Below are 24,605 nucleotides of genomic sequence, written 5' to 3'. Positions count from 1 at the left end.
ATTAACTGTTCAGAAAGCTCGGGCTTTCTCTTTTATCCTCCACACCAGAATTGAGGCTGCTAAATAGGTGCTCCTAAGAGTCTCAGGCAGATTAATGTCTGAATTAAGTGAAATTGTATGTAGAACCCACACGTGCAGGGAGTTATGAATAACAGGCCCCTTTGACATCATCCCACCAGCTGCTTCGTTCCCTCCCTACTCATCGAACTCCATCCCCGAGTCTCAGCACACATCCAAGATGGTGGGTCATGACAGTGAAACAGGTCAGCGATGCCTCCCAGAGCGTGAGTTGGCGCCGCACTGCGCAGGCGCATTTCTGCTTCCCTCCCGGACCTTGGCGGATCGCGCCTGCGCGGTGGTGAGCTGCTCGCGGCTCCCGCTCGGCCTTGGGCTGGCTGCAGTCTCAGTTTGAGGGCGGCCGAAGTGGCTGGCTCGATTAAGATGAGGTTTCTGCTAGTTCTCCTGGTGGCGGCGTCGGCGGTGATCCGGAGCGATGCCTCGGCCAACCTGGGCGGCGTGCCTAGCAAAAGATTAAAGATGCAGTACGCCACGGGGCCGCTGCTCAAGTTCCAGATTTGGTGAGTATGTGCGCCGGGCCTCGGCAGTGCCGCCGCGCCTCTGCTCGGCCTCTGTCGCCAGGCGAGGCCCCGGCTCTGCGGCCTAGCGGGCTGAACCTCCCACTTGGCCCGGAAGAACGGCGCCAGCAGCTTTCCGCAGCTTGCCTTCTCAGAGGGCCTTCCTGGGACTGTCAGGCTGCCCTTCTTTTCTCCAAGTATAACCGCTCACTTCGCTCAGTTCTTTTTTGCCTCCTAGAATGGTGGGAGTGGGGAAGGAGGGCAAGGGAAGGTTAAATACTGAAAGGCGAAGAGGTGGGGACGGTTGTCAGTACGGAGGACCGGTTGGCGGCGTCACGCCATGGCCACCCTGGCTGCTTGCGGAGGTGGGCACGAGTTGGCGCAGCGTCGGTGGAGGAGCTCCAGCGTTTGCCACCCGGTTCCCTTTTCCTCTCCCCTTTCTCGGGGTTCTGCCGGGCGCCGTCGCTGCGCCGCTGGGCGAAGGTTAATTCGGGTCGTTGGAGGAGACCCACGAGGGATAGACGCCTTTTCTGCTGGACCTTCCCCGGTCGATTGTTGAGTGAGGGAGTGGGGATTCTGACAGCCGGAGGGCGAGGAGAGGTCCTGGGAGGCCGATTCTCAGTTTGCAATTTCCAAAAGGTCTTTGAAAAGGAGCACGTTGCTCGTCTGACAACGGTCACTCCCAAACAACTCTTATCTTTCTCCCCCATTCCTCTACACCCCCCTCCCTGGAGTTGCCTGACCTGGCATGTCTTTCTACCTTTCTATCTTATGCATTCAGATAAATAGAAAAACAAAACAAACAAAAGCAAAAACAAAACCCTGAACCAGAAAAAAAACCTGGCATTTGTCGACGTTGTTCTTTCTGTGATTTTGTTGTTACCTAGTTAAGTTAGAACTTGAGCAATAATGCATGTAATAAGGTAACTGGGTTGGGGGAGACTGAAAGGCTAAACTAAAATAGTAAAATTGTAGAAGTTAGAATCCTGTATCACAAAACATTGTATTTTCTTCAGGATAGGATGATTAGGTAAGTAAATTTTCAGAGTCATGGTACTTTGGAGTGTTGGTGTTGGCCATAATGCAGTTAAAATTTGCTTTTTAAAACTTTATTAATATAAGTGTATTAAAGGTTAGATTTTCTGCCTACCCAGCCGTTTTTTGGTTTTGGTTTTGGTTTTGGTTTTGGTTTTTTTTTTTTTTTTTTTGCTTAATCTTTAAAGAGTACGCAAATACTTAAAATTTTAAAATTCAGTTTAAGTGACCCATAGAGTCCGAAAGTGAGATGTTGAGACTTTATTTTGGAGTGAAAACTATAAAAACCTAGCAGTTTCTTGATTAAAAACAACAACAAACTCCTTGAACTGTTTACCGTGTGGACAGCATATATCATTTTCTGTAACGTACTGTAAAAACTGTAAATGGAAGTTATGGCTTGACCATTCCAACTTTTTCCATAATTTTTAAAAATTAGAGAGTGGCAGTCATTTTTACTGTCTGTAATTATTGTTAAGGATTAAGTGTGAAACTTTGGATGTAAGTAGTTTAAAAAAGAGTGCAGTTTCCAAGTTATGTAATTTTTCTCTTTCCTACTTTTGCATCTCTTGGTTTCACTTGTACTTTTCCAAAATACTCTTCTTTTACAATTGCTTCTGTTGGGATACTTGTCACAATAATTTAACAAGTGCACCTTCCACGGAGGATGTTCATAGCAAAGTTTTCAAAATGTTCTGGAAAGGGCATCCAGTTCTTTCTCTAAACTTTTTAAAAATCTTAGGTACTGGGGCGCCTGGGTGGCGCAGTCGGTTAAGCGTCCGACTTCAGCCAGGTCACGATCTCGCGGTCCGTGAGTTCCAGCCCCGCGTCAGGCTCTGGGCTGATGGCTCAGAGCCTGGAGCCTGCTTCCAATTCTGTGTCTCCCTCTCTCTCTGCCCCTCCCCCGTTCATGCTCTGTCTCTCTCTGTCTCAAAAATGAATAAAACATTAAAAATAAATAAATAAATAAATAAATCTTAGGTATTTCATTTGAATTTGTGATGCATAATTTTTTTCATTCTTTTTCTTTCTTTTAAAGTACAAACTTGTCCCAAAAGTCTAATAAGAGTTTTCTTTTTCAGTAACCCAGAGCATGTTATGTATGGAAATCAGTTTTGTTTGGTTTTAGTCATACATGGGAAACAATTTTATTAGTATGCCCTCCATATACAGGTAAATTAGCTTGTTGTTTGTTACTTTTTCCCCAAGAGGTTAATCTGTGTATAGTAAATTGAATATTGGGTTTCTTGTTTTGGCACAATCTCTTGGACATTCATTTGCAGTTTTGGGAGAGGAGAGGAAGCTAAAACGATTGAGGCTAAATCTGTGAAAATTCTTTGAATTCTCCTTGAAATTTAAGTGCTGTAAAAGGCAATTTTTCACTAATTACCACTATTAAGAAAGGAGATAACTATTTTTACCTTACTTTCAATTGCTTTTGTCCTCCTTTATATTTATTATGAGTACTCTCTCTTTAACTGTAGCTCAGTATATCATCCGTTAATTGTACCACTTTTATAATTGCTAAAAAACAAAACAGCACAACACATAAGTGAAATTAAAGGGAGAGAGATCAGTGTGCGGAATAGCTTAAAACAAAGTTTACTATTCTACATTCATGTACTTTTTCAGTAAATATCCATTCAAGACTTGTTTGTACCAGGGCTAAAGATACCATGGTGAACAATATAGATGTGATCCCTCATGAAACTTCCAGAAATGCGCAGTATTACTTTATATACGTAAGTCTTCAGTTTATGTTAATTGATGGAGTGACAGAATTAGATAAGTTTGATGACAACTGATTTCTTATTTTGGGAGAAAACTTATCTTGCTTATTTGGATGTTTAAACATTGAACGTAAAAAAAGAAAGTTCTCTAATCAGAGCTTAAAATAAAGTTCCCTTGTAACATTTTCCTTTCTTGTGACTTTTATGAATAAATGCATTCTGTATGTGAATGTATTCTGACAGGTACCGTTTGGCATGATGTTTTTATATGCATGCTTTATTTTTTTCATATTTGAGATTTAACATGTAGTCAGACCTACAGCATCTAATCCTTGTAATTTAAAGAGCTTACTGGCTACAACTCTTTACAGTTAATACTTATCTGAGTATTTGACAACTGATTCACTAAGAATAGTAGATTAAATAAAGCTGAGATTTCAAAATGTAAGCAGAGTGCAGCAGAATTTTCTAATTTTGGTTAATTTAAGAATCCACTGCTATAATTTTAGGACAACCAACACAAAGTATTTTTTAGAGGTAAATGAAACCAACTACTACAAGAACAGATTTGTATTTAAATTTATACCAACTCAGCCGTTGCTTTCATGGTATGGAGGCAAGAAAATAAAGCCCTAAGACTGATTTGGATGTTGATACTTACTAAGATTAGTAAAAGGCCGAATTGAAGAAATCGGAGAAATTGTGAGTCCTACAGATCGTGAGTTACCGTGGACCTAATATTTGCATATTCAACAAATATTTGAGCACCTCCTCTGTGCAGGCACTTGGTTGCTGGGAATTCGGTTTTCTCATAGACATCTTAGGCAAGAATGGAAGGCAGTCATTAATCCATGGACAACACATAAAATTCTAATTGTGCTAACTGCTATAAAGGAATAGTTGTGTGAGAGAACTAGTCAGAGGATCAGGGAAGGTTTTCATGAGGAAACCTACTTTGAACTGAGATCTAAAGGGTAAGATTTATTGCCAGAGAGCTTTCAAGCAATGGGAATAACAGGTTCACTGGCTTTGTAGTAAAGAGAACATAATTGCTTGAAGCCAAGGCTGCTGACCTCAAAGACCAAAAAGAAGGTGGCACAAACCCAGGAGGGTCTGGCAAGCCATGTTAAGAAAAGCTCAGGATCATTGTGGAAAAGACATTATAGGGGACAAAGAATAAGTATGGGGAAACCATTTAAGGGGACTGTTGGGAGTTGCCCAGGTGAGAGATGATGGAGCTTGGAATACAATGGTGGTGGTAGAAATAGAATGTAAAGGGACAGGTTAAGATCTTTACGAGATGCAGTTTTTCATAAGTTACATATTTGGGGGGAAGGAGAGGATGCATGGAGTGAGAGGTGTCAAAGATGGCTCCTGAGTTCTGGCATGGTACTGTGCCATTCACTAGAATGTTAGACCAATTTTATGGGTGTGTGTGTGTGTGTGTGTGTGTGTGTGAGAGAGAGAGAGAGAGAGAGAGAGAGAGAGAAGGAAAGGGAGGAACCCTGAATTTTTAAAATACAATAATGGGAATATCCTACAAAGAAATTTCATCTCCCCAAAATAGCCATAGTAACTGAAACTAAAAACTTAAATACCAGTTACTGTATTTCACCAAGCCTAAGATGTGATGGATTATAAGTTACACATTATTTTATATACCACTCAGAAGGAAAAAAAAAAAAATACTGCCATTTAAACTGGGACACAGTAATGATTATAAGATAAATCCTGATTTTTAAAAAGATGCTAAATAGGAGAAGTGTACTTCTTGGAATCAATGAAATAAATGAGTAAGTTGATCCAGATAGTAGAGAACTAATGGAGTGTGATTAGAGAAAAATGAAATGCTGGCTGCCACACCTACCACTATAATAGATTTTTAAAGTTTTCCATAATTATGTAGAACTTAGTCACCATTTTGTTTTTGTTTTTGTTTTACTATTTAAACAACAAACAACTGCAGTATCTAAATGAATAATGTACACATAATAGTTGTCTCTACTTAATAATGAGCAAAGAAAGGGGCACTTGGCTGGCTCAGTCAGTAGAGCATGTGACTCTTGATCTCAGAGTGGTGAGTTCAAACTCCACATTGGATGTGGAGCCTGTTTAAAAAAAATAATAATAATAATGAACAAAGTACTTCAGTCCAAAGCTTTTAGAAGTAGGTAAAATATGAGTGGTTTTAAAGGTTTTATCTCCTCTTACAGAAAATTGAAACATTGTTTCCTTACCATTTGCCATTAAGGTAAGTGGTGGAAATCAAATTGAATGTGTCATTTGGAAACACCAAGTTAACCTTATAAATTTTGAATAGTATAGTTACTGGGAAACTGCATTTATTGGACTAATGCTTTGGAGGCCCAGGTTCTAAGTTGATCTGCCTCTTACCTTCTGAATGACTTTCTGGAAATTACTGAATCTCTTTAGCTCTCAATTTTTTCATCTCTAACATGAGGTTATTGGTTGCATTCCAAGTAACGTTTAAAATTCTGTTACTCTGTTTTATATGTTAGGAAGCTTCATGGCAAAAGAAAGCATGCATATGTGTTTCATTTCTGCCTTTGTCACTGAAGAGTGTAGTTGGAACTTCCTGGTTCATCTGATTGTCACCTTTTCTGCTTTCCAAAAAGGGAAATCAAATCCTGTTTTCACATGACTTCCCTTGATGGGGGTGCAGCCTGGGATTGGTGAGGAAGAAATCTTGCCATGTGGGTTTTGCAAGAACTGCTCATAATCAGCTCCTTGTTTTTTATGCCCCTTTTTTTTCATGCCACCGTTTTCCCCTTTTGTCCAGTATTTAGGGAGATAAGAATTAGTTTTTTACAATAATGTTTGAAAACCTATAGTCTGGTGGGAGAGACAGACATGTTAAACAGTATTACAGTAGAGCTTTCTGTTCAGTGTTCTAAAAGAGGTCATAATAGAGGGCTTTAAAAACCTAGTGGAAAGAAGGATTATCTATTCAAGGAGAGTTGGAAGGCTTTGAGAGGAGGATATGAAATCTAGAGGGGTATGGGGAAACCACCAGGAGATGTAGAGAAAGAGCTTTATAGAAGTAAGGAAGATCATATGTAAATGGAGCCTGAGTCAGCAGAAAGCGGGGAGAGGGGACAGGAAATAAAGGAGGCAGATAATCAATTAAAAGTCTTAGTACAGTGTAAATGCTACCATTTATCAAGTTTTATTATTGTAATATACTATTTTCATCGTCTTTTATTGTGATGAGAACTTTGGTAAGTAAATCTTTGAAAACTTGGAGACTTTGATCTTTTACAAAATGAAATTAACTTTCTGGCTATAAACATAATACATGTTTCTTGTAAAAATAATAAGAAGTGTAGGGGAGGAAGAATTCTTCCTCTACCCTTCTAGGTTCTTTTGGCTGGTCTCTTCATCAAAATGACTTAAAAGATGAACAGGAGAAAAACATTTAATTACATGCTTATGAGAGCCCCATAAAAAATATGAGATGCAAGAACAAGTGGGGCAATTGAGGCTTATACAGTATCCTCAGCTAAGCCTGGGGCTTCAAAGGCGGGGAGAGACACAGGACAATAAGAAGAGCAGATGTTTGGTAATTAGATGTTTGCCTTGCCACAGATAAAAAGTTACCTCTGATAACAGCTTTCTGTCTGGTTCAGGCACCTTATCTAAATTCTTTCAGGTAGTTAAGGGAGCAGTAAGTTGGGGGGTTTTTGTTTGTTTTTTGTTTTGTTTTGTTTTGTTTTGTTTTGAGTCTGCCTGGTCTAGATTACCTTCAGCTCAAAATAAGCCACATGCCAAAGTGGCATATTTTGGGATCACATAATTTGCTCTCCCCTCAGAAGTACATATAAGAAAGCAAAAAATACTTGTAGCTCTCTATTAATATTTGAAGAGACTCAAGACGACTCTGCACACAATACTGTATTATGTAATTCTACAAAAAATGAGTTCATAGTCATAGGCTTTTTTTTTTTTAATTTGCCTTCTCCTTCATCACTTCTCATTTGCTGTCAGTAAATAGGGAGATGCATCAGCAGGCACAGTATTACATAAGATGAGTGTTCTTTAAATTATCTAACTAGTGCCTTATTGGTTAACACGTAGGTTGATCCCAGTTTTTCACAAAATTACTTTGCTAAGATGAATATCCTTGAATATATTGTGTACTGGTCCAATAGTTTCTATAAACTAAATCCACAGAAATAAAGTATTATGATTATGTTAAAGGGTATCACATTTAAATTTTGACATAGTTAAACTAGCTAATATTCCTGCTAGAAGAGCTTGAAGTAGTAGGTTGGATTTTTTTTTTTTTTTTTTAATTCAATTTAGTTAACATACAGTGTAGTTTTGTCTTCAGGAGTAGAACCCAGTGATTCATCTCTTACAGATGACACCCAGTGCTCCTCCTGAAAAGTGCCCTCCTTAATGCCTGTCACCCATTTAAGCCACCCCGCAATCCCCCCATTCCAGCAAGTAGATTGGGTTTTTTAAAATTCCTAGCTTATTGCACTTTAATTTTTTTTAATGTTTATTTATTTTTGAGAGAGAGAGAGAAAGACACAGTGTGAGCAGGGGAGGGGCAGAGAGAGAGGGAGACACAGAATCCTAAAGAGCTCCAGGCTCTGAGCTGTCAGCAGAGCTGGATGCGAGGCTCAAACCCACGAACTGTGAGATCATGTCCTGAGCCGAAGTTGGATGCTGACCCGACTGAACTACTCAGGTGCCTCTAGTTTATCGCACTTTAATCAGAGAATATGACATTTGCTATTTCTACTTCCTAGGCATTCTTTGTGACCTAACATGGTCATTGGTTGCAAATGTTCTTTGGGCTATCAGGGATTTTTTTACTATTGAAAATGAAACCTGATGTAGCTGTGAAATCTGTTAATGATAATATTCAGATCTTCTGTAATTTTTGTTGATTATTTATCTTCTATCACTTATTCAGTTTTCTACCCATTATATACATATATATTTTTTTAGGGCCTCAAAATATTTAATTCTGCTTTTTGGTTTTGGGATTTCTTATAGTGCTTCCTTACCTCTTCTCATCCTTCTGCTTCTTGCAGAAGAATATTTTTGGATATAGGCTCTTATTTTGAATCTTTTCTATTTGCTATTTCTGCTTTTTTGTTTTATGACACTTTTCTCGTAGTCCCTTAGGTGTTTTTGTTTTGTTTTTTTCTGTTTGTCCTCCCTGTTTCTCAAAAGAGAAACAGCTTCAGATATTACCAGTTGTTGAAGTCTATCTTCTCCAGTAGACTATGAACGAGTTCACTTTTTCTTCTTTATTAGAATGTTGCCAGCCAAAAAAGGCATAATTTTTGTCTGCCTTGGGTTCTATCTCTTTTTGTGTGTCTTCAGTTAATATTTATTGAAAAAGTGAGTACAACCTTTTATAGTCAGTCCACTGTGGTTGGCCCTGAGATAACCTGACTGCCCCTCTCCCCCTCTCCCTGCCTTTATATTCCTCTTTTTTTTTTTTTTTTTTTTTCAACGTTTATTTTTATTTTTGGGACAGAGAGAGACAGAGCATGAACGGGGGAGGGGCTGAGAGGGAGGGAGACACAGAATCGGAAACAGGCTCCAGGCTCTGAGCCATCAGCCCAGAGCCTGACGCAGGGCTCGAACTCACAGACCGTGAGATCGTGACCTGGCTGAAGTCGGACGCTTAACCGACTGCGCCACCCAGGCGCCCCTGCCTTTATATTCCTAACTGGAATGTAGATTGATATCACCTAATAGTGTTCATTTCTAGTAGGTTTTTACCTGGTTAGCCTCTGTTCCAGCTTGGTAGCTGTTGGGCATAGAATGTAATACATGTAAAACTTCAGTTTTGAACGTACCCTTATCAGTAATGTTCTTGGTCTGGCCTCTATGCCTCTACTGGTGGGGCTAAACTTCCAGAATTCATTATACTACTGCAAGGCTTCTTTCTGCTGCTCTGATATCCAACACACCCTTTTTGATTATTACAACTTATTGTCCTGTTGGTGGTTTTCTTTCTATGATTCCTGGCTTTTTTATTGAGTTTATTCTACTGTGATGTGAAATCAGTCTACAACCAGCAGGTTAATGCACAGGTCAAATAGGAAAGCAATAAAGCAGCCCAGAGACTTCTTTAGTTTGGCCATTGAACTAGCACAGAACACGATATGTTTTTTTGCCAGTCTCTCTGACAACTGATAAAAAATAAACTGAGGGTGTATTTTGTGGCATGTGAATCATATCTCTAATTAAAAAATGTATTGAAAAGAATAAAAGTTTGATATATATAAAGTATTTTAAGATGCGACAAAGAATTTCTATTTATTGAGTGCTTTTTATTGAGTGACTACATACTGTATAAATCTGTTTATAAAAAGTGTTTTCCAGAGTAAACAGAAAATTCCTTCCCCAGGAAGAGGTGAGGAACTAAGCAGTTTATAAATTCTTGGTGGAATAGTCTGCAGCAGCAGAATTCCTGAAATGTTACGTCAATGGTATAGAGAAACTAGAAGCTAATGACCTCAAGAATAAGACAAAAGAAGGAAGAGAACAGAAAAAGATAATTAATCACATTTTAGGTTTGTCAAATCTTTGGAATAAACTCAGTAAAGAAGCCAGGAATCTTGGAAGTCACGTTAGTCATATTTTGTGTGTGCGTTTTTACTGTGGTGGCTACTGTAGTGTTCTAAGAGTAAGGTAGCTGGAAGGGAAATCACTTGATTTCGTACAATACTGATCCTTAATCTGATACTTCTTTGGTGCCGCTTCTGCCTCATCTTAAAAAACTGAACAAGTTCTGGGCCACATTTTGGTCTTCAGAGTGTATAAGCACTCCTGTTTGCAATTTTTTAAAAACATTTATGACTTTAGTCTGTTTTTCACTCTCTGAATACCTTGTTTCTTGTGTAGTTCCTAGGACACCTTGCAGATTTCATTCCTTAAAGCACTTAGAGCAGGTGATGCACCAGACACATGTTTATATTATAGCACTTCATCTACTAAATAGAACAAGGAGAAATAAAGATTATATACATCTAAAGACACAGCTTTCAATGATCAGTGAGCTGTTGGACTGAGCAATGCTATAGACAAATCAGAGAGCACAGTATTTACAAAATATCTTCCTGATTTTATTGGTGCACTGTGGGAGAAATTTAGTTGAAATTCTTGGGATGCAAGTAGCAGAAACCTTTTTGAACTGGTTTGAACAATATGTTTGAAAATGCATTTTAAAATTGTTAGAAGAATAGTCCGTGAACCTAAAGGCAAGGATGCAGCAGGGCCTCAAGACAGGCTAGAATAGAAAACTGGAAAGTCTGAGATGTCATTCAATCTTCCCTGGCTCACGTGTCCTTTTTTCTCAAGAAAAGGTACTTTATTTTTCTCTGGTTCTCTGAAGACTGACTTATCAGTCCTTTGGAAAGATTAAATGTGTTAAATGTTCACCTTTGTGGAGATAGTGACTTTTTAAATCCCGTTTCTTTGTTTTTAGTCAGGGAATTCAAGCCTTCCCCTGACAGGTTTGCATTTTTCTGGACTGTCAACAATGGCAGGCGTTGGTTTCATTATGTAAACAGGATCCAGTCCTATGTATGAGTGAGAAGACTGTTGGAGAGGAGGTTATTTTTTTTTTAATTTAATGTTTATTTATTTTTGAGAGAGAAACAGAGCATAAGTAGGGGAGGAGCAGGGAGCAAGGGAGACACAGAATCCAAAGCAGGTTCCAGGCTCTGAGCTGTCAGCACAGAGCCCAATGCGGGTTCGAACTCACAAGCCATGAGATCATGACCTGAGCCCAAGTCAGACCCCCAACCGACTGAGCCACCCAGGTGTCCCGAGGAGATTATTGTAAATAAAAGGGGAAAGTTTATTCAAGAGATGCTAAAAATAGAAATCATCAGTATTTATTTCATAAATATCTGAGATTTTGCCCTGTTTCATTTTTAAAATATTTTTTAAAGTTCATTTAATTTTGAGAGAGAGTGTATGCACAAGCAAGCAGGAAAGGGGCAGAGAGAGAAGGAGAGAACAATCCCAAGCAGGCTCCATGCTGTCAGTGCAGAGCCCGACACAGGGCTCAAACCCACAAACCATGGGATCATGACCTGAGCTGAAATCAAGTGATGGACTCAAGTTTGATATAAGCAAGCATTTGACTACAGTTAGGGGCAGACATAATATAGAAAGGGGAAAAGTGGGGTGGTTGCCATCATGAGTCAGGACACCGTAAACATGATAGACTTAGTAAAGCACAGAATCTATTTGAAGTAGCACAGACAAGGCATTTTCCTTTATTTCCTAAATATCCTTTCTGTCCATTACATGTAGATCATCTCATTTGTATGCAAGTTTTTTCTTTTAGAAAAGTACCGTGAAAACATATTTTAAATTAGGCAATTGCACAAGTCGACTCTGTATAGTAATTACTAGAGATTTGCAAAGTGATTAGGAATTAATGTTAAGATTTCAAAGTTTAAGTCTACTTCTTAGGGACTTTTGGTCCTGGGGCAGGAGGAAGAGAGATCGGCTGCAGCATATATTTAGCATGTTCACATATTTATGTATTAGAGGTTTACTGAAAGTCAAAGTTTTACTCATGGATGCAGAAAGAATGGAATAAGTTGAAAGAGCTGGGTGTGGTAGTAGAAGTGGAATGAGAACTGGCTCCTTACCATGTATGTCTTTAATTTAACATTTTGCCCACCTCGATAAACACTAGTTATATTTTGTTTTGGAAAACATCTGTCAGCAGTGGAGATAGCTATTTCAAAACAGAAAAATTCTTTGGGGGAAAACAGTTATACAGGCAAAAGTTTCTTTAGTTTTTCTTCACAATTCGGGACACAAATATAGGGAGGAAAGTTTACTTAGATGTAAGGAAACTCATCTAAAAAATATGTTGTGTCAATTTTGTAAACTGCTTCATTTTTCAGAAATAAAATAGGTACAGGTGTTTTTTTGTCGTTGAGGTATAATTGACATAATGTGTTAGTTTCAGTTGTTCAACATAAAGATTCCTTATTTGTATGTATTGCAGAATGAGTACCGCAGTGTCTAGTTAAAGCAGTCACCATATGTAGTTATAATTTTTTTTCTTGTGATGACAACTTATACGATCCTCTCTCCTAGCTACTTTCAAATATTCCATACACTAATACTAACTATAGTCACTATGCTGTACATTACATCCTCATGACTTCAGCATTTTATAACTGGAAATTTGAAGAAAGGTACAATTTTAAAGTCTGTTTTGGGTTTTAAGAATATGAGCTGATTCTATCTGGATTTTGATCTGGAGGTCTGAGACTATGCCGAAGACTTGAGACTGGAGGAACCAAGGATAGAATTAGGCTTCTGAGCACAGTAGCCAGAAAAGTAGGTGACTAGGAGGAATCTGACCAGAGGTGTTGCCTGCTTGTAAATACACCTCTCTAGCTAGGCCTCTTTGGGCTTCCCTTGGCAAAGGATTGGAACTCCAGAGCAAACACGAGGGACTTCTTGGGGCCCACAGGTTTTTAGCTCTCCCAGAGGGAGAATCTATAGGTCTTCCTCATGGAAGAACCTCAGAGATCTCTGTCACCAGGAGTTCGACTGTATGGGTATTTGCTAGTGGCATTGTCACCAAAGGGAATTATTTCCTGGACTTCGGGGAAGATAGCTCTTGCATCACCTAAATGTTCTATTGGGGTCTAGAGGAAGGGGCTAGGATCTTAAATCACAAAGTCTGTGTTCTAGTCTCTCAGCCCTGACTAAGAGCAGGGACCGTATCTGTGTCACTCATCACTACATACCCAGTGCCTAATATAGTGCGTGACTTGTAGTAGGCATTCAATAAGTATTTGAGTGAGTGAATTAATAAGTATATGGATGTATAACTGTGGAAAAGTCACTTCATCTCTCTGAGCTTCCTATTTTCCCCTTCGTCTATTAAAAAAGAAGTTTGAACTCAATTAACTTTGTCTCTAGCTCTCAAAATATTTCATTAAAAGTTAAGAGAATATCATTTTAGATAATTAACTCCATTGTAAATACTGATGCAAACTTGAGAGCCATTGACATCAGGGGGCATATCTTGGTTTCAAGGTAGTTAGGCATATAGGTGAGCTAGATTATTTTTGTAATATTCTCAAAACAAAAGCACCATTAAAAATTTCTTGTAGAGAAAGCAGTTGTGACAAAATACTACTATTTGGTGAATTTAACAACAGTAATAATAAAATATTAGATAAGGTAATTGTTTAGTAAACATAAAGTATGTTTACTAAGTTCTTTTAAGTATAGCTGCGGAAATTTGTCTCCCTTTGCAAAAATTTCATACTTTTTAGGGACTTAATTTCTTGTGAAATTTTTATTCTGAAGGTAGAGGAAGTATTAATTGTAAAGCAAACAGGTGAATTTCTGTTTGTTTGTTTGTTTGTTTGTTTGTTTGTTTTTCCTGAAAAATGAGTTTTCTTAAATTGAGATCTAGTGTTTGGACTGTTATGCCCTGTCACATATCAACCTGACGGCTGTGCTGGTGGTTGGTATGTTTTTCCTTGATAACAGTGTGATTGACAAAGCTGGCACCTTACATTTTACTTTACTGTCACTTAATTACTGATTCTGCTTCCTCTGTACTTTCATTGCTTTATATTTGTGTGTTCCTTAACTTAGAATTTAATGTACCTAAATGCTTAACAATCCTACCTGAGTTTGTAAGCTCTTCTGTTGATTTGGCGGTACCGCCTCCTGTTTTTCTCTCAGCTTTATTGAACTATGATTGACAAATAGAAATTATGTATAATTAAGGTGATAATTTCATATACATGTATATTGTGAAATGATTACCACAATAAGGTTAGTTAACACATCCATCACTTCATATAATTACCTTTATTAGGTGAGAACATATATTTATTCCCTTAGCAGCTTACAAGTATACAATACAGTCTTGTTAACTATAGTCACGTTGCTGTAAATTAGATCCCTAGAATTTATTTGTTTTGCAACTGGAAGTTTGTATCCTCTGACCAACATCTCCCCATTTTGCCTATTCCACAGCCCCTGGCAACCACCAGCCTCCATGTCTCTGAGCTTGGCTTTTTTAGATTCCGTGCAAAAATGAGATTATACAATTTGTGTTTCTCTTTCTGACTTACTTCACTTAGCATAATGCCCTCAAGTTTCATCCATGTTGTTGCGAATGGTAGTTTGTTTTTTTTTTCTGAATAGTATTCCCCTGTGTATTTATACCACATTTTCTTATCCATTCATCTGTCCATGGACACTTAAGTTGTTTTCATGTCTTGACTATTTTTTTTTTAAGTTTATTTATTTTGTGTGTGTGTGTGTGTGTGTGTGTGTGTGTGTGTGTGTGAGTGAGAGAGAGAGAGAGAAAATTCCAAGCAGGCTCTGCACTATCAGCACAGAGCCTGGCGTGGGGCTCAACCTCACTCATGAACTGTGAGATCATGACCCAGGCTGAAATCAAGAGTCGGATGTTTTAACCGACTGAGCTACCCAGGCACCCCAACAATATGAATTTTGAACCCTGAAAATGAGATGTCTTTTATTGTGTCTTTAATTTTTTTCATCAATGTCATAAAGTTTTCCTTTTGCCTGTATATGCACTCTGGTGGCCTTTTTCCCTTTTTTTGCTGGGGAAGCCTGTCATATATCCACAGTTTAGTGTTCAGAAATTTTAATGGCGATATTGGATGCTGTTGACTTAATTGCTAATGATATGGATTGCTGTCATATTGTTGAAAATTATCTTCCCAGTCTTTGTTTTTCTTTGTAAAGTAGAAGCAACTGTAGAGTAAGAAGGGATTTAAGAGTTCTTTAAGTTACTTTTATTGTGATTGAGCAGGCATGTTTGCCCAGTTAGGGGCAGAGTAGGAATAAGAGCCAAAGTTTCATGTCTCATGCCTTGGTATTTTGTAAGCTTTCTGTGCCCCAGTTTTGCAAGTCTCTATTTTAGATGTGTAAGAGTTGTTTTCATTTCAGTGTTTATACTTAATGATAGCTCCCCAAAAAGCAAGGTGATTTGAGAGCTCAAAGTATGCTAACATATGTGAATAGATACTTGCTGCTACCCAACAGTAACCCAAGTCTGTAATGTTTAATGTTCTAATAGATGGATATACATGGGGGAAGGTAACTTAAATATGTGAAATTTGTGAAAAAACCTCCATGTTGCCATCCTCCAACATCAATCATTATTACTTTGTCACTGTTCATTAGAAACACTTTTAATCCTGGCAATTTTTAGGCTTTGTCTAAATGCAAAATAAGTGTAGGCATATTATGAAGCACTTAATGGAAGCACTTTTATTTTTCTACAGTGTTTCCTGAGGTTATAGGCGGGTGTTTGAGGAGTACATGCGGGTTATAAGCCAGCGGTACCCAGACATCCGCATTGAAGGAGAAAATTACCTCCCTCAACCCATATATAGGTAAGTAAATTTCAGTAACTTAAAAGTAATTTTTTTAATGAATTTTTTTTTCACTTCGGTGAGTAAACTTCTGTGAATTGGTTCAATTAATTGGTTATTATAACTTCTTAGTTGGTTATAATGTACAGAGAAACTCTTTTATAAATAGCAAGTTTATTTGATCCAAATTTAGAAGAATTTTACTGAAAGAAGGAAAAGAGGAGGATTTTTTCAGAGGTGGCAATCTTTTAAAGATGTGTTTTCTTATATAATTTTTATTTTGGAAAAAAATGAAGAACACCCAAATTTTTATACAAAGTCAATGGTGTAAAATTCTGTGCTGTTAATAGGATTTTTAAAGGCTAATGCTGTATAATTTTACAAGTTAATTTTTTATTCATTTAAAGGATATTTAGTTTTGTTTTAAAACTCCACAATGAACTTTAGTTACTATCTTTTTCACTAGTTGTAATTAGTAAGTTCCAGATTTGGTGTCTAGAAAATGTCTGTATACATATACTTGAGTTAGGAAATTTTTGAATTAGGTGAGAAATTGTGGCTTCTGATGAATTTATATATATTTTTTTCTTTTGATAGACACATAGCATCTTTCCTGTCAGTCTTCAAACTAGTATTAATAGGCTTAATAATTGTTGGCAAGGATCCTTTTGCTTTCTTTGGCATGCAAGCTCCTAGCATCTGGCAGTGGGGCCAAGAAAATAAGGTATGTAACTTAATAGTTTGGTAGCTGTAGGTTTTTAGGTTGTCAATGGAAATATTTTACTGGGTTGTTGTGTACTCGTTGCTGATTCACCTGTCCACGTGTATTATTTCAGCCTCAATCATTTTTTAATCTTTGGGCAAGACACTTAACCGTTTTTGGACTTAGTTTTTTGTTTGTATTTGTTTTTCTTTTCTTGGCCTTCGTTTTTATGTTTATGTATTAAGAATGATTAGCTCTTATCTTTTTACTATTTTTTTTTTTTAAGTTTATTTATTTTGATGGTGGGAGAGGGTAAGGGTCAGGGACAAAGAGAGGGACAGAGAAAATCCCAAGCAGGCTCCGCACTGTCAGCACAGAGCCCCACACAGGGTTCTAACTCAAGAACTGTGAGATCATGACCTCAGCTGAAATCAAGAGTCGGACGCTTAGCAGGCTGAGCTACCCAGGCGCCACATCTTTTTACTATTTGAAGAATAGTGAGGTGTGACTTTAGTAGAACCTGGGCACAAAATAATTTAATACCTGATATTGATTATATAGATTAGGTCAAATCATATACAAAAAACATACATAGAATGCAAGGCTTTTATACCAAACAATATGGGTATTAATGGGTTTACTCACATTAAAAATGGGATTTCTGCTGATTTGTTCTTATTAAAATTTTCTGTTTTTATTACTTGTCCTTTGACTCTTCTGTTCAATCAGTATAAATAGACATACAAATCTTGTGCTGTCTCTTCTCCTTTGTAGGGTCTTGCTGTAGCATACATTCTTTTTAGATATCTTTCATTTGTTTCACTTAAAATCATCTTTTTCTGGAGGGTCTTTCTGCTATGAGAAATACAGTTTTATTTCTCTCTTGGATGAGATTGCTTCTTAGGTTTCCTTCTGAGACGTATTCTGGTTTCTGGTCTTGTTCTTTAGTTCTAGGCTGAAACTACTTTTAGTGGACTCCTACATAGCTATGCTTTTTTTTTTTCCTTAGGAAAAAACTTATTTCCAGTAACAGGCAAGGCTTCTTAAAATAAACATCATCAGGTGCTACCTCTCACTGAACTGTGTCTCTACCCTGTTACTAGTAAGATTGCTATGCATAAGATTAAGAATTAGAAGTTAAGTACTCATGACGTTTTGTGTTACATTTATTAATTCTATTGATTCCATCTTTAGTGCATTTTACTTCTGAAGACGTATAACATTATTGATCTATGGAAGAGGAATATACTTGAAAGCTGTAGTTTTCATGCAACTTCCTTGTGTATTGTTTGCATGAAAATAGACATTTCCAAATGCGAGAGTAACCTTTAAGAAATTAAAGCCTACCTAGTTCAAGTGGGACTGGGAGGAGAGCTCTTTCTCTTTTGCTATGAGCATTTTTATTAACTTTTTTTGAAACAACTTGCTGTGAATTGATATCTTCACTACATCCTGCTTTTTAGTCAGGTGATTTTATTAAAACTTTTCTGTCCACCAAGGAACTTCTCTTTGGAAAGGGTATAGATATGCATTCAAAAGGGAAGTGAATGTAATTGAATATGCAAGTGCTTTCTCTTACCAGTTTTTTTATTTGACTCAAAATGATTTGTTTGGAACGTGGACAGGTTGTATTGAATACGTGGAGTTGCTCTTTATTGCATCACTAGTCTCTTGTGAATTCATACCTTACATTATAAAAATGGTGAAATAAACCCTTCTTATGCTGGTATTCGTTTGTTTAACTTATTAAGGCTATTACAAGATCTCGAGAAATTCTGTCTCTGCATTATGAATATATATTCTTCAGTGTGTATACAGCTGTGAATGAATGTATATTCTTCAGTGTGTATATGGCTGTGAATGAATGCGTTTTTCTTATTCTGTATATGTTATCTGAACATATAGAAGAGCAATGATAGTCTGTATAGAAACTTTTAAAGTAGATTTAAAAACAATCATTACCAAATAAAAATGAGTCTGTATATTTAAAAGATTACTGTGTCTTCAGTTGTAATAGTGTTTTGTCTTTAAAATAACTTTGCCTGTTGTACTTAATTATATTTTCTTTTAGGTCTATGCATGTATGATGGTTTTCTTCTTGAGCAACATGATTGAGAACCAGTGTATGTCAACAGGTGCATTTGAGATAACTTTGAATGGTGGGTTCTGAATAATTTGCATTTTGTAACACATTTTATTTGTTATTTTTTTTATTATTTTTTTAATGTTTATTTATTTTTGAGACAATGCGAGAGACAGAGCGCAAGCAGCGGAGGGGCAGACAGAGGGAGACACAGAATCTGAAGTGGGCTCCAGGCTCTGAGCTGTCAGCCCAGAGCCCAACGCAGGTCTTGAACTCACGAACCGTGAGATCATGACCTGAGCCAAAGTCGGACGCTTAACCGACTGAGCCACTCAGGCGCCCCGAATTTTGTAACACATTTTAAATGATTTATAATGACCTTTAGGCTTTTCTGTTTTCCATAATATGCAAAATTATCACTTTCTATGGGCCTCATCTCCCCTGGCTTGAGAATTATATCCATATGATGACTCCTGAATTATATCCATATGATGACTCTACTCAACAGAGTTCTAGATCTTTCTTCTAGGTGCTATACTTGGGAATCTTAAACTCCTACTCCCAATCTATTGATTGCCTCTGCTTCCTGCAATTCTTGTGTACTCCAATTTGCTCCTTCCATGGCATTCTTGTTTATTTATAATGGCACCATTATCATTCTACCCAGTTACCGATGTCAGAATCCTAGGATAACCTCAGTTTCTCCCTTACTCTCCATATCTGATGGATTACTAAGTCTGATTCTTAATTCTGCCGTCTACATTTCTCAAAAATCTACTTCTCTTTATCTTTATTACCACCACTCTAGTCCACGCCATAATTATTTTGTTACCCTCTAATACATTCTCTAAACCAGAGGTTGTCATATATGACCTATGAGCTAACAGTAGTTTTTACACTTTTTTAATGGTTCCAAAACATCAAAAGAATATTTTAGGGTACAAGGAAATTAAATGAAATTCAAAATTTAGTGTTTATTACCTAAAGTTTTGAGTTCCGTCAAAAAATTTGTGGAAATTTAGTTCTCTGGTTACCTTTGTGATTTCTTGGATTTTGCCTCTTGATCTGTAAAGCCTAAAACATTTATTATCTGGCTTCTTACAAAAAAATCTGCTGATACCTGTTCCAAACAGTGGGGTGATTTTTTTCTTTTTTTTAATGCACATCATTTTCGTCTCATTGCTTTACTGCCTCAAGTTCATTAAGTGGCTTTACATTGTCCTCAAGATAAAGACCAGAACATTTAACATAGCCAAAAGGTCCTGCATGATGTAGACTAGGGATTAGCAAACCATGGCCATGTGCACTCTCTGTCCTGCTGCCTGTTTTTTAAATAAGATTTTATTGGAACACAACCATGCCCTTGTTTTGCCTGTTGCTTCTTTCAGACTACAATTAGAGTTGAGTAGCTGTGATAGACTATATGTCTTTGCAAGCTGAAAATGCTTGCTTCCTGGCTCTTTATAGTTTGTTGACTCTGATCTACTCCCCATTCACCTATCCAGCCTCTCTTGTACCACCACTCTTCTCCTGTATTTCAGCTCTTACTTTTAATGATACCTTTCAATTTTAATAATACCTCTCACTTTTGATAATAATTGCAAAGGCTCCTTTGTAGCCTCCCCTGTGTCCCTCAGCATCTTCTACTTTTAATTCTTAATACACAGTTGTGATTTGTAGCTATTTTGTATAGTACTTTCTGTATTTCCCCTACTGGAATGTAAACTATACAACGGTGTAATTACAGAAGTGTAATTCTGTGCTTCACTTCTGTATCCTCAGCTGTATATATAGACAATAAATATTTGTAGAATGAACACTTATTATAGACTCATCTTTAATTTTAGGGGGTGGTACTGTTTATTTTTATAGATGTGCCTGTGTGGTCCAAGCTGGAATCTGGTCACCTCCCATCCATGCAACAGCTTGTTCAAATTCTTGACAATGAAATGAAGCTCAATGTGCATATGGATTCAATCCCACATCACCGATCATAGCCCCACCTATCAGCACTGAAAACTCTTTTGTAAGTAGTTTAAAAATACAATAACTATTTATAGGTATCATTCTCATCACAAATCAGCAAGGTACTAGATATTCTAGTGTCTATTATCACTTGAGTTTCCAACTTAAGATTTAATAGATGGATGTTTTCTTTATTAAAATTGATTAAGTGATCAAGAGCATTTTGGACCTGCCAAAACAAGGTAAGGTTGTGCTAATAATTTTATCTTCAAGGCTTAAAAGCTGGGCCTGTAACGTCATTTTTTGGACTCTGAACTCCTACTAATGGTCAGAATTGGTATATTACGCTAGAATATTTATATACATATCTTCCCTTTACCTGCAACTAACTAGTTGCTAAGAGTGTGCAGATTCTTTTAACATGGTCAAGATAGAAAAGTTATAAGCAAATGTGTGTGAACACAGAGAGGTGAATATTAGTTAACTTTTGCTTAGCAGAGATGTTCTCTGTTCTCTTCTTATTAATAAGTTGATTTTATAAGAGTGAAGTTTGAAATAAAATACTCTTTTTTGTCTATGTCTTTCAGACATTAAGGGATTTTTTGCAAGAGCAGCGTGACTGACATTATGAAGGCCTGTACTGAAGACAGCAAGCTGTTAGTACAGACCAGATGCTTTCTTGGCAGGCTCGTTGTACCTCTTGGAAAACCTCAATGCAAGACAGTTTTTCAGTGCTGGCACATTTTGGAATTCTGCACATTCGTGGAGTGCAATAATACTGTATAGCTTTTTTTTCTTCCCCAAATTCACTCAGTTAATAGTTTTTAAAAAATGTAGACATTACTACTTGTACCTTTTTTTCCTTAGTCATACTTGGAAAAGTAGAAAATTGAGTTACAATTTGACTTTCTTTCAAAGATGTCTGTTAAATCTGTTGTGATTTTATATGAATTTTCCTTTTTTATAGTTTAAAATTGATCTTTTTGGGAATACAGCTGAAGTTCCCAAAAACTTTATAAGAGTTTATCAGGCATCTTTAATTTGGTCATGTCCAATTTATATAGTTTTCAAAACACTGCAGATTGTGAACAGTGCATTATATGAGATAATGGGGGGAAATCCTATATCTAGAGTACTCTACCAATTTGTGTGTGTATGTGCGTGTGTGCGTGTGTGATTACCAGAGAATTACTAAAAGACCAACTGCTTTTTAAATACTGTTATGTAGTTCAAGTGTCTTGCCTTGACCAATCTAATGAGTTGATTAACTGGGCCTTTATACCTAACTCAATAAAAAACTAAGCGGATGTAAGTTAAATAAAAAGTTTGAATTTATTGCCCAGCGTACCTATTAACCTTATATTTAAAATTGTCTTCCTCAATTTTTATTTCATAAGGAACACACTTTAGATTCACACACAGTAATAAGTCATTTACCATTTTTAGGATAACTGAAACTCACTCATTTCAAAGTTCAGTTGAACCTCTTTACAACATTAATTTTAGGTGAATGGAGACTACTTGCCTAATAATTTAACTTGTTTACCATCATATATCAGAATTTTATTATATTTAAGGAACAAAATTGAAAAGTTTTTTATTCAGTGAATTTCATATCTTTCCAGAGTTCTAAAAAGATAGTTTTTTTTTTTTTTAACAAAAAACGTAAACTGATGGACTGTAAGAGTAATTTAGTGGAAATAGGATCATAATGTAGAAAAATAGTCCTATAGCAACAGTCTTAACATATTTTAGCTTCCATATGGGAATAGGAATGATAGGTCTAGATTTGTTACTAGAAATAAAGTGATTTGAGGAAAAATTATGAGCTAATTCAACATTTGGTCTACCGAACACTTAGCACAACCTTATACTTCATTTATCACTGGATATTTGTTGAACTGATGTCTGGTAATCATCATGATTTTACAGCCTCAAGGTGGAATATACTGTAATCTCTAGCTAACAGGAAGTTAGTCTGATAATTCACTTCAGGAAATTGATTTAATGGCTTATCCTTTTAATTAAGACTGCAGAACTGTTAACCTAAGTTCCTATAATGGCAAGAGTCAATACAATTTAAGCTGGAAGTTACTAAGAGGTTATTATTCAGGTGTAATATTTTATCTTTGCCTAGGGCTTAAAACCTTGTTAACTTAATTAGTACTAGCCCAGACTTCCTGTCTCCTGTAAAGTGAACACAGTGCTCAGTGTGTTTAGGGTCTTTCCTCAGCTGATGGCCATTCCACTAGTGACAAGTTAACCTTTTGGCATTTAGACCTTCCAAACTCAAGCCTTGGGTATTCCCATGTATCTGACAGGTTAACCTTGAAGAACCTATGATTAAATTTTAACTTTTTTTCATGTTTGTCTTGGGTGAATAACTTGTCTTTTGGAGGATAGCTTTAAGTGGCTTAGATGCTGATAAAACTCAGTGTCTTATTTTGTTGACACTCATCTCAATATTGTTTTATCTTTGACCGTATTTAAATCTAGGATTTAATAGTCTAGTGAAAAAATTAGTGGGAAGCATGAATATTGGAAAGGGGGAAAGTTAAAAAGAAAGTATTTAGAATTAGTTTATTATATTTCTAACATTTCAGAATTTATTAGTTGCTTACAAACTGGTGTGGCTGTGTTGTTTATAAATGTTTATGTACTATGTCAATTAGAAGACCATAGAACATTACAGCAGCTTGGCTAATGTTATTGGTGTGTTTACCACAGTTGCTCTTGTGGATGAAGTTACTTGTTAGATTAATAAAAAAAAAAATCTGTTGGCAAAATATGGCTCTATACCTCAGTATCCAGATATACAAAACATATACTTCAGAATATAAATACATTTTTTATGGCATTAACATTAATGACAGCAGTTGGTCAGCCTTTTCCATTATCAAAATCCAGCAGGAGTCCAATGATGATTCTTTCTTATTTTGAATGTTATTAGTTTGGGACCTTGATTGGTTGGTATTTTATCACTGTCATAATTTTAAATAATTCAGATTTTAAAACTAGCCTGCAGATTTCTAAAGCATGATTTGATGATATTCAATACTAAGGCTTTAAAAAAAATCTCGAGAGAAACGCGAGGGTTTGTAAAGTTTAGTGGCTTACTACGATAGCATTGTGAAAATAAACTTACGTTGAGCTGATGTGAAAGGAACCCCTCTTTTGTGGAATTAAATCTATGCTAGGACACTTCACATAACAACTGTATTTAGGAAATTTTATTTTGTAAAAATTGTTGGTATCAAATAGCATGTTCTCTTTCTAATGCTTTTTTAACCCAGCCAGTGCTAACACTTCACCTCCTCCCTCTCGGTCTGGTACTCAAGTCTTCCTGCTCTTGGATTGTAAACTGCTTCTCAAGCCTTATGGTCCCTTTGTGTTTCAGTGTTGCTGAACTAACAACAGGTCTGTAGCGTGATTCTGTGCTGGGTTGGAGCAGAGAGCAGCAGTTTACATCATTGTCCATCATTACCCCCAACCTCCAGAACTTCTGAGAAAGTAAAAGTGACATTCCCAAATCTGGAGAAAAATAATATGAGGACGTCCCCTCTTGACTGATAGAGGCAATTTAATGATCTCACAAGAGGAAACAAAGTGCAGATATTTTTAAAAAATTCTGGTGAGCCTCTCCATTCCGTGGTCCTGGGCTCTTTTTCCCTAGGCTTCAGAAAAGCGAATAGATATGGACTTAGTTCCGAACTGTATCTTGAAGAAAAATATAAACTGGTCTCAGAGTGGGAAGAGTGTTAAGTTGCCTGCTCTCTATCAAAGCTTTTTAGAATGTTTTCTGTTGCCTGTGTTGAGCTTGAGCAAAATAAAAAGGAACATGATAACTATGTAAATATACTGCAGCATTAGTTTCAGAACTTTTTGTGTGCCTAAGAATCATTGGGACAAATTCCTGGATGCCATCCATAGAAATCCGAATTCAGTTGATCTGAGATGGGACCCAATAATTTGCATTTCAGACAGGCTTCCCGATAATGCTGGTGCTGTCTGTCTGTAGTCCACACTGAGGAGCACTGCGCCATAGAGCAGAATGCAGAAGACTTATGACTGAACCTGCAAGAAAGTGTACCACATGGAACAGAAGAAAATGTTGTCCAT

The 24,605-nt window shown here is 36.9% G+C and overlaps 1 protein-coding gene across 1 annotated transcript; it reads left to right on the top strand.

Annotated features, from left to right (window-relative positions):
* Positions 1 to 236: 236 nt before the first annotated feature.
* Positions 237 to 21,821, top strand: SELENOT (selenoprotein T). The gene is made up of 6 exons (XM_045503284.1): positions 237 to 578; positions 15,646 to 15,756; positions 16,333 to 16,459; positions 18,510 to 18,597; positions 20,394 to 20,547; positions 21,074 to 21,821. The coding sequence occupies exons 1-5, from the start codon at positions 442 to 444 to the stop codon at positions 20,516 to 20,518; spliced, it is 588 nt and encodes a 195-aa protein (XP_045359240.1). The 5' UTR covers positions 237 to 441; the 3' UTR covers positions 20,519 to 20,547; positions 21,074 to 21,821.
* The last annotated feature ends 2,784 nt before the right edge of the window (positions 21,822 to 24,605 follow it).

Source organism: Leopardus geoffroyi, chromosome C2, assembly GCF_018350155.1.
Source record: "Leopardus geoffroyi isolate Oge1 chromosome C2, O.geoffroyi_Oge1_pat1.0, whole genome shotgun sequence".
Classification (NCBI taxonomy): domain Eukaryota; kingdom Metazoa; phylum Chordata; class Mammalia; order Carnivora; family Felidae; genus Leopardus; species Leopardus geoffroyi.
The sequence above is the reverse complement of the archived record's forward strand: the minus strand, read 5'-3'. Positions and strand labels throughout refer to the sequence as shown.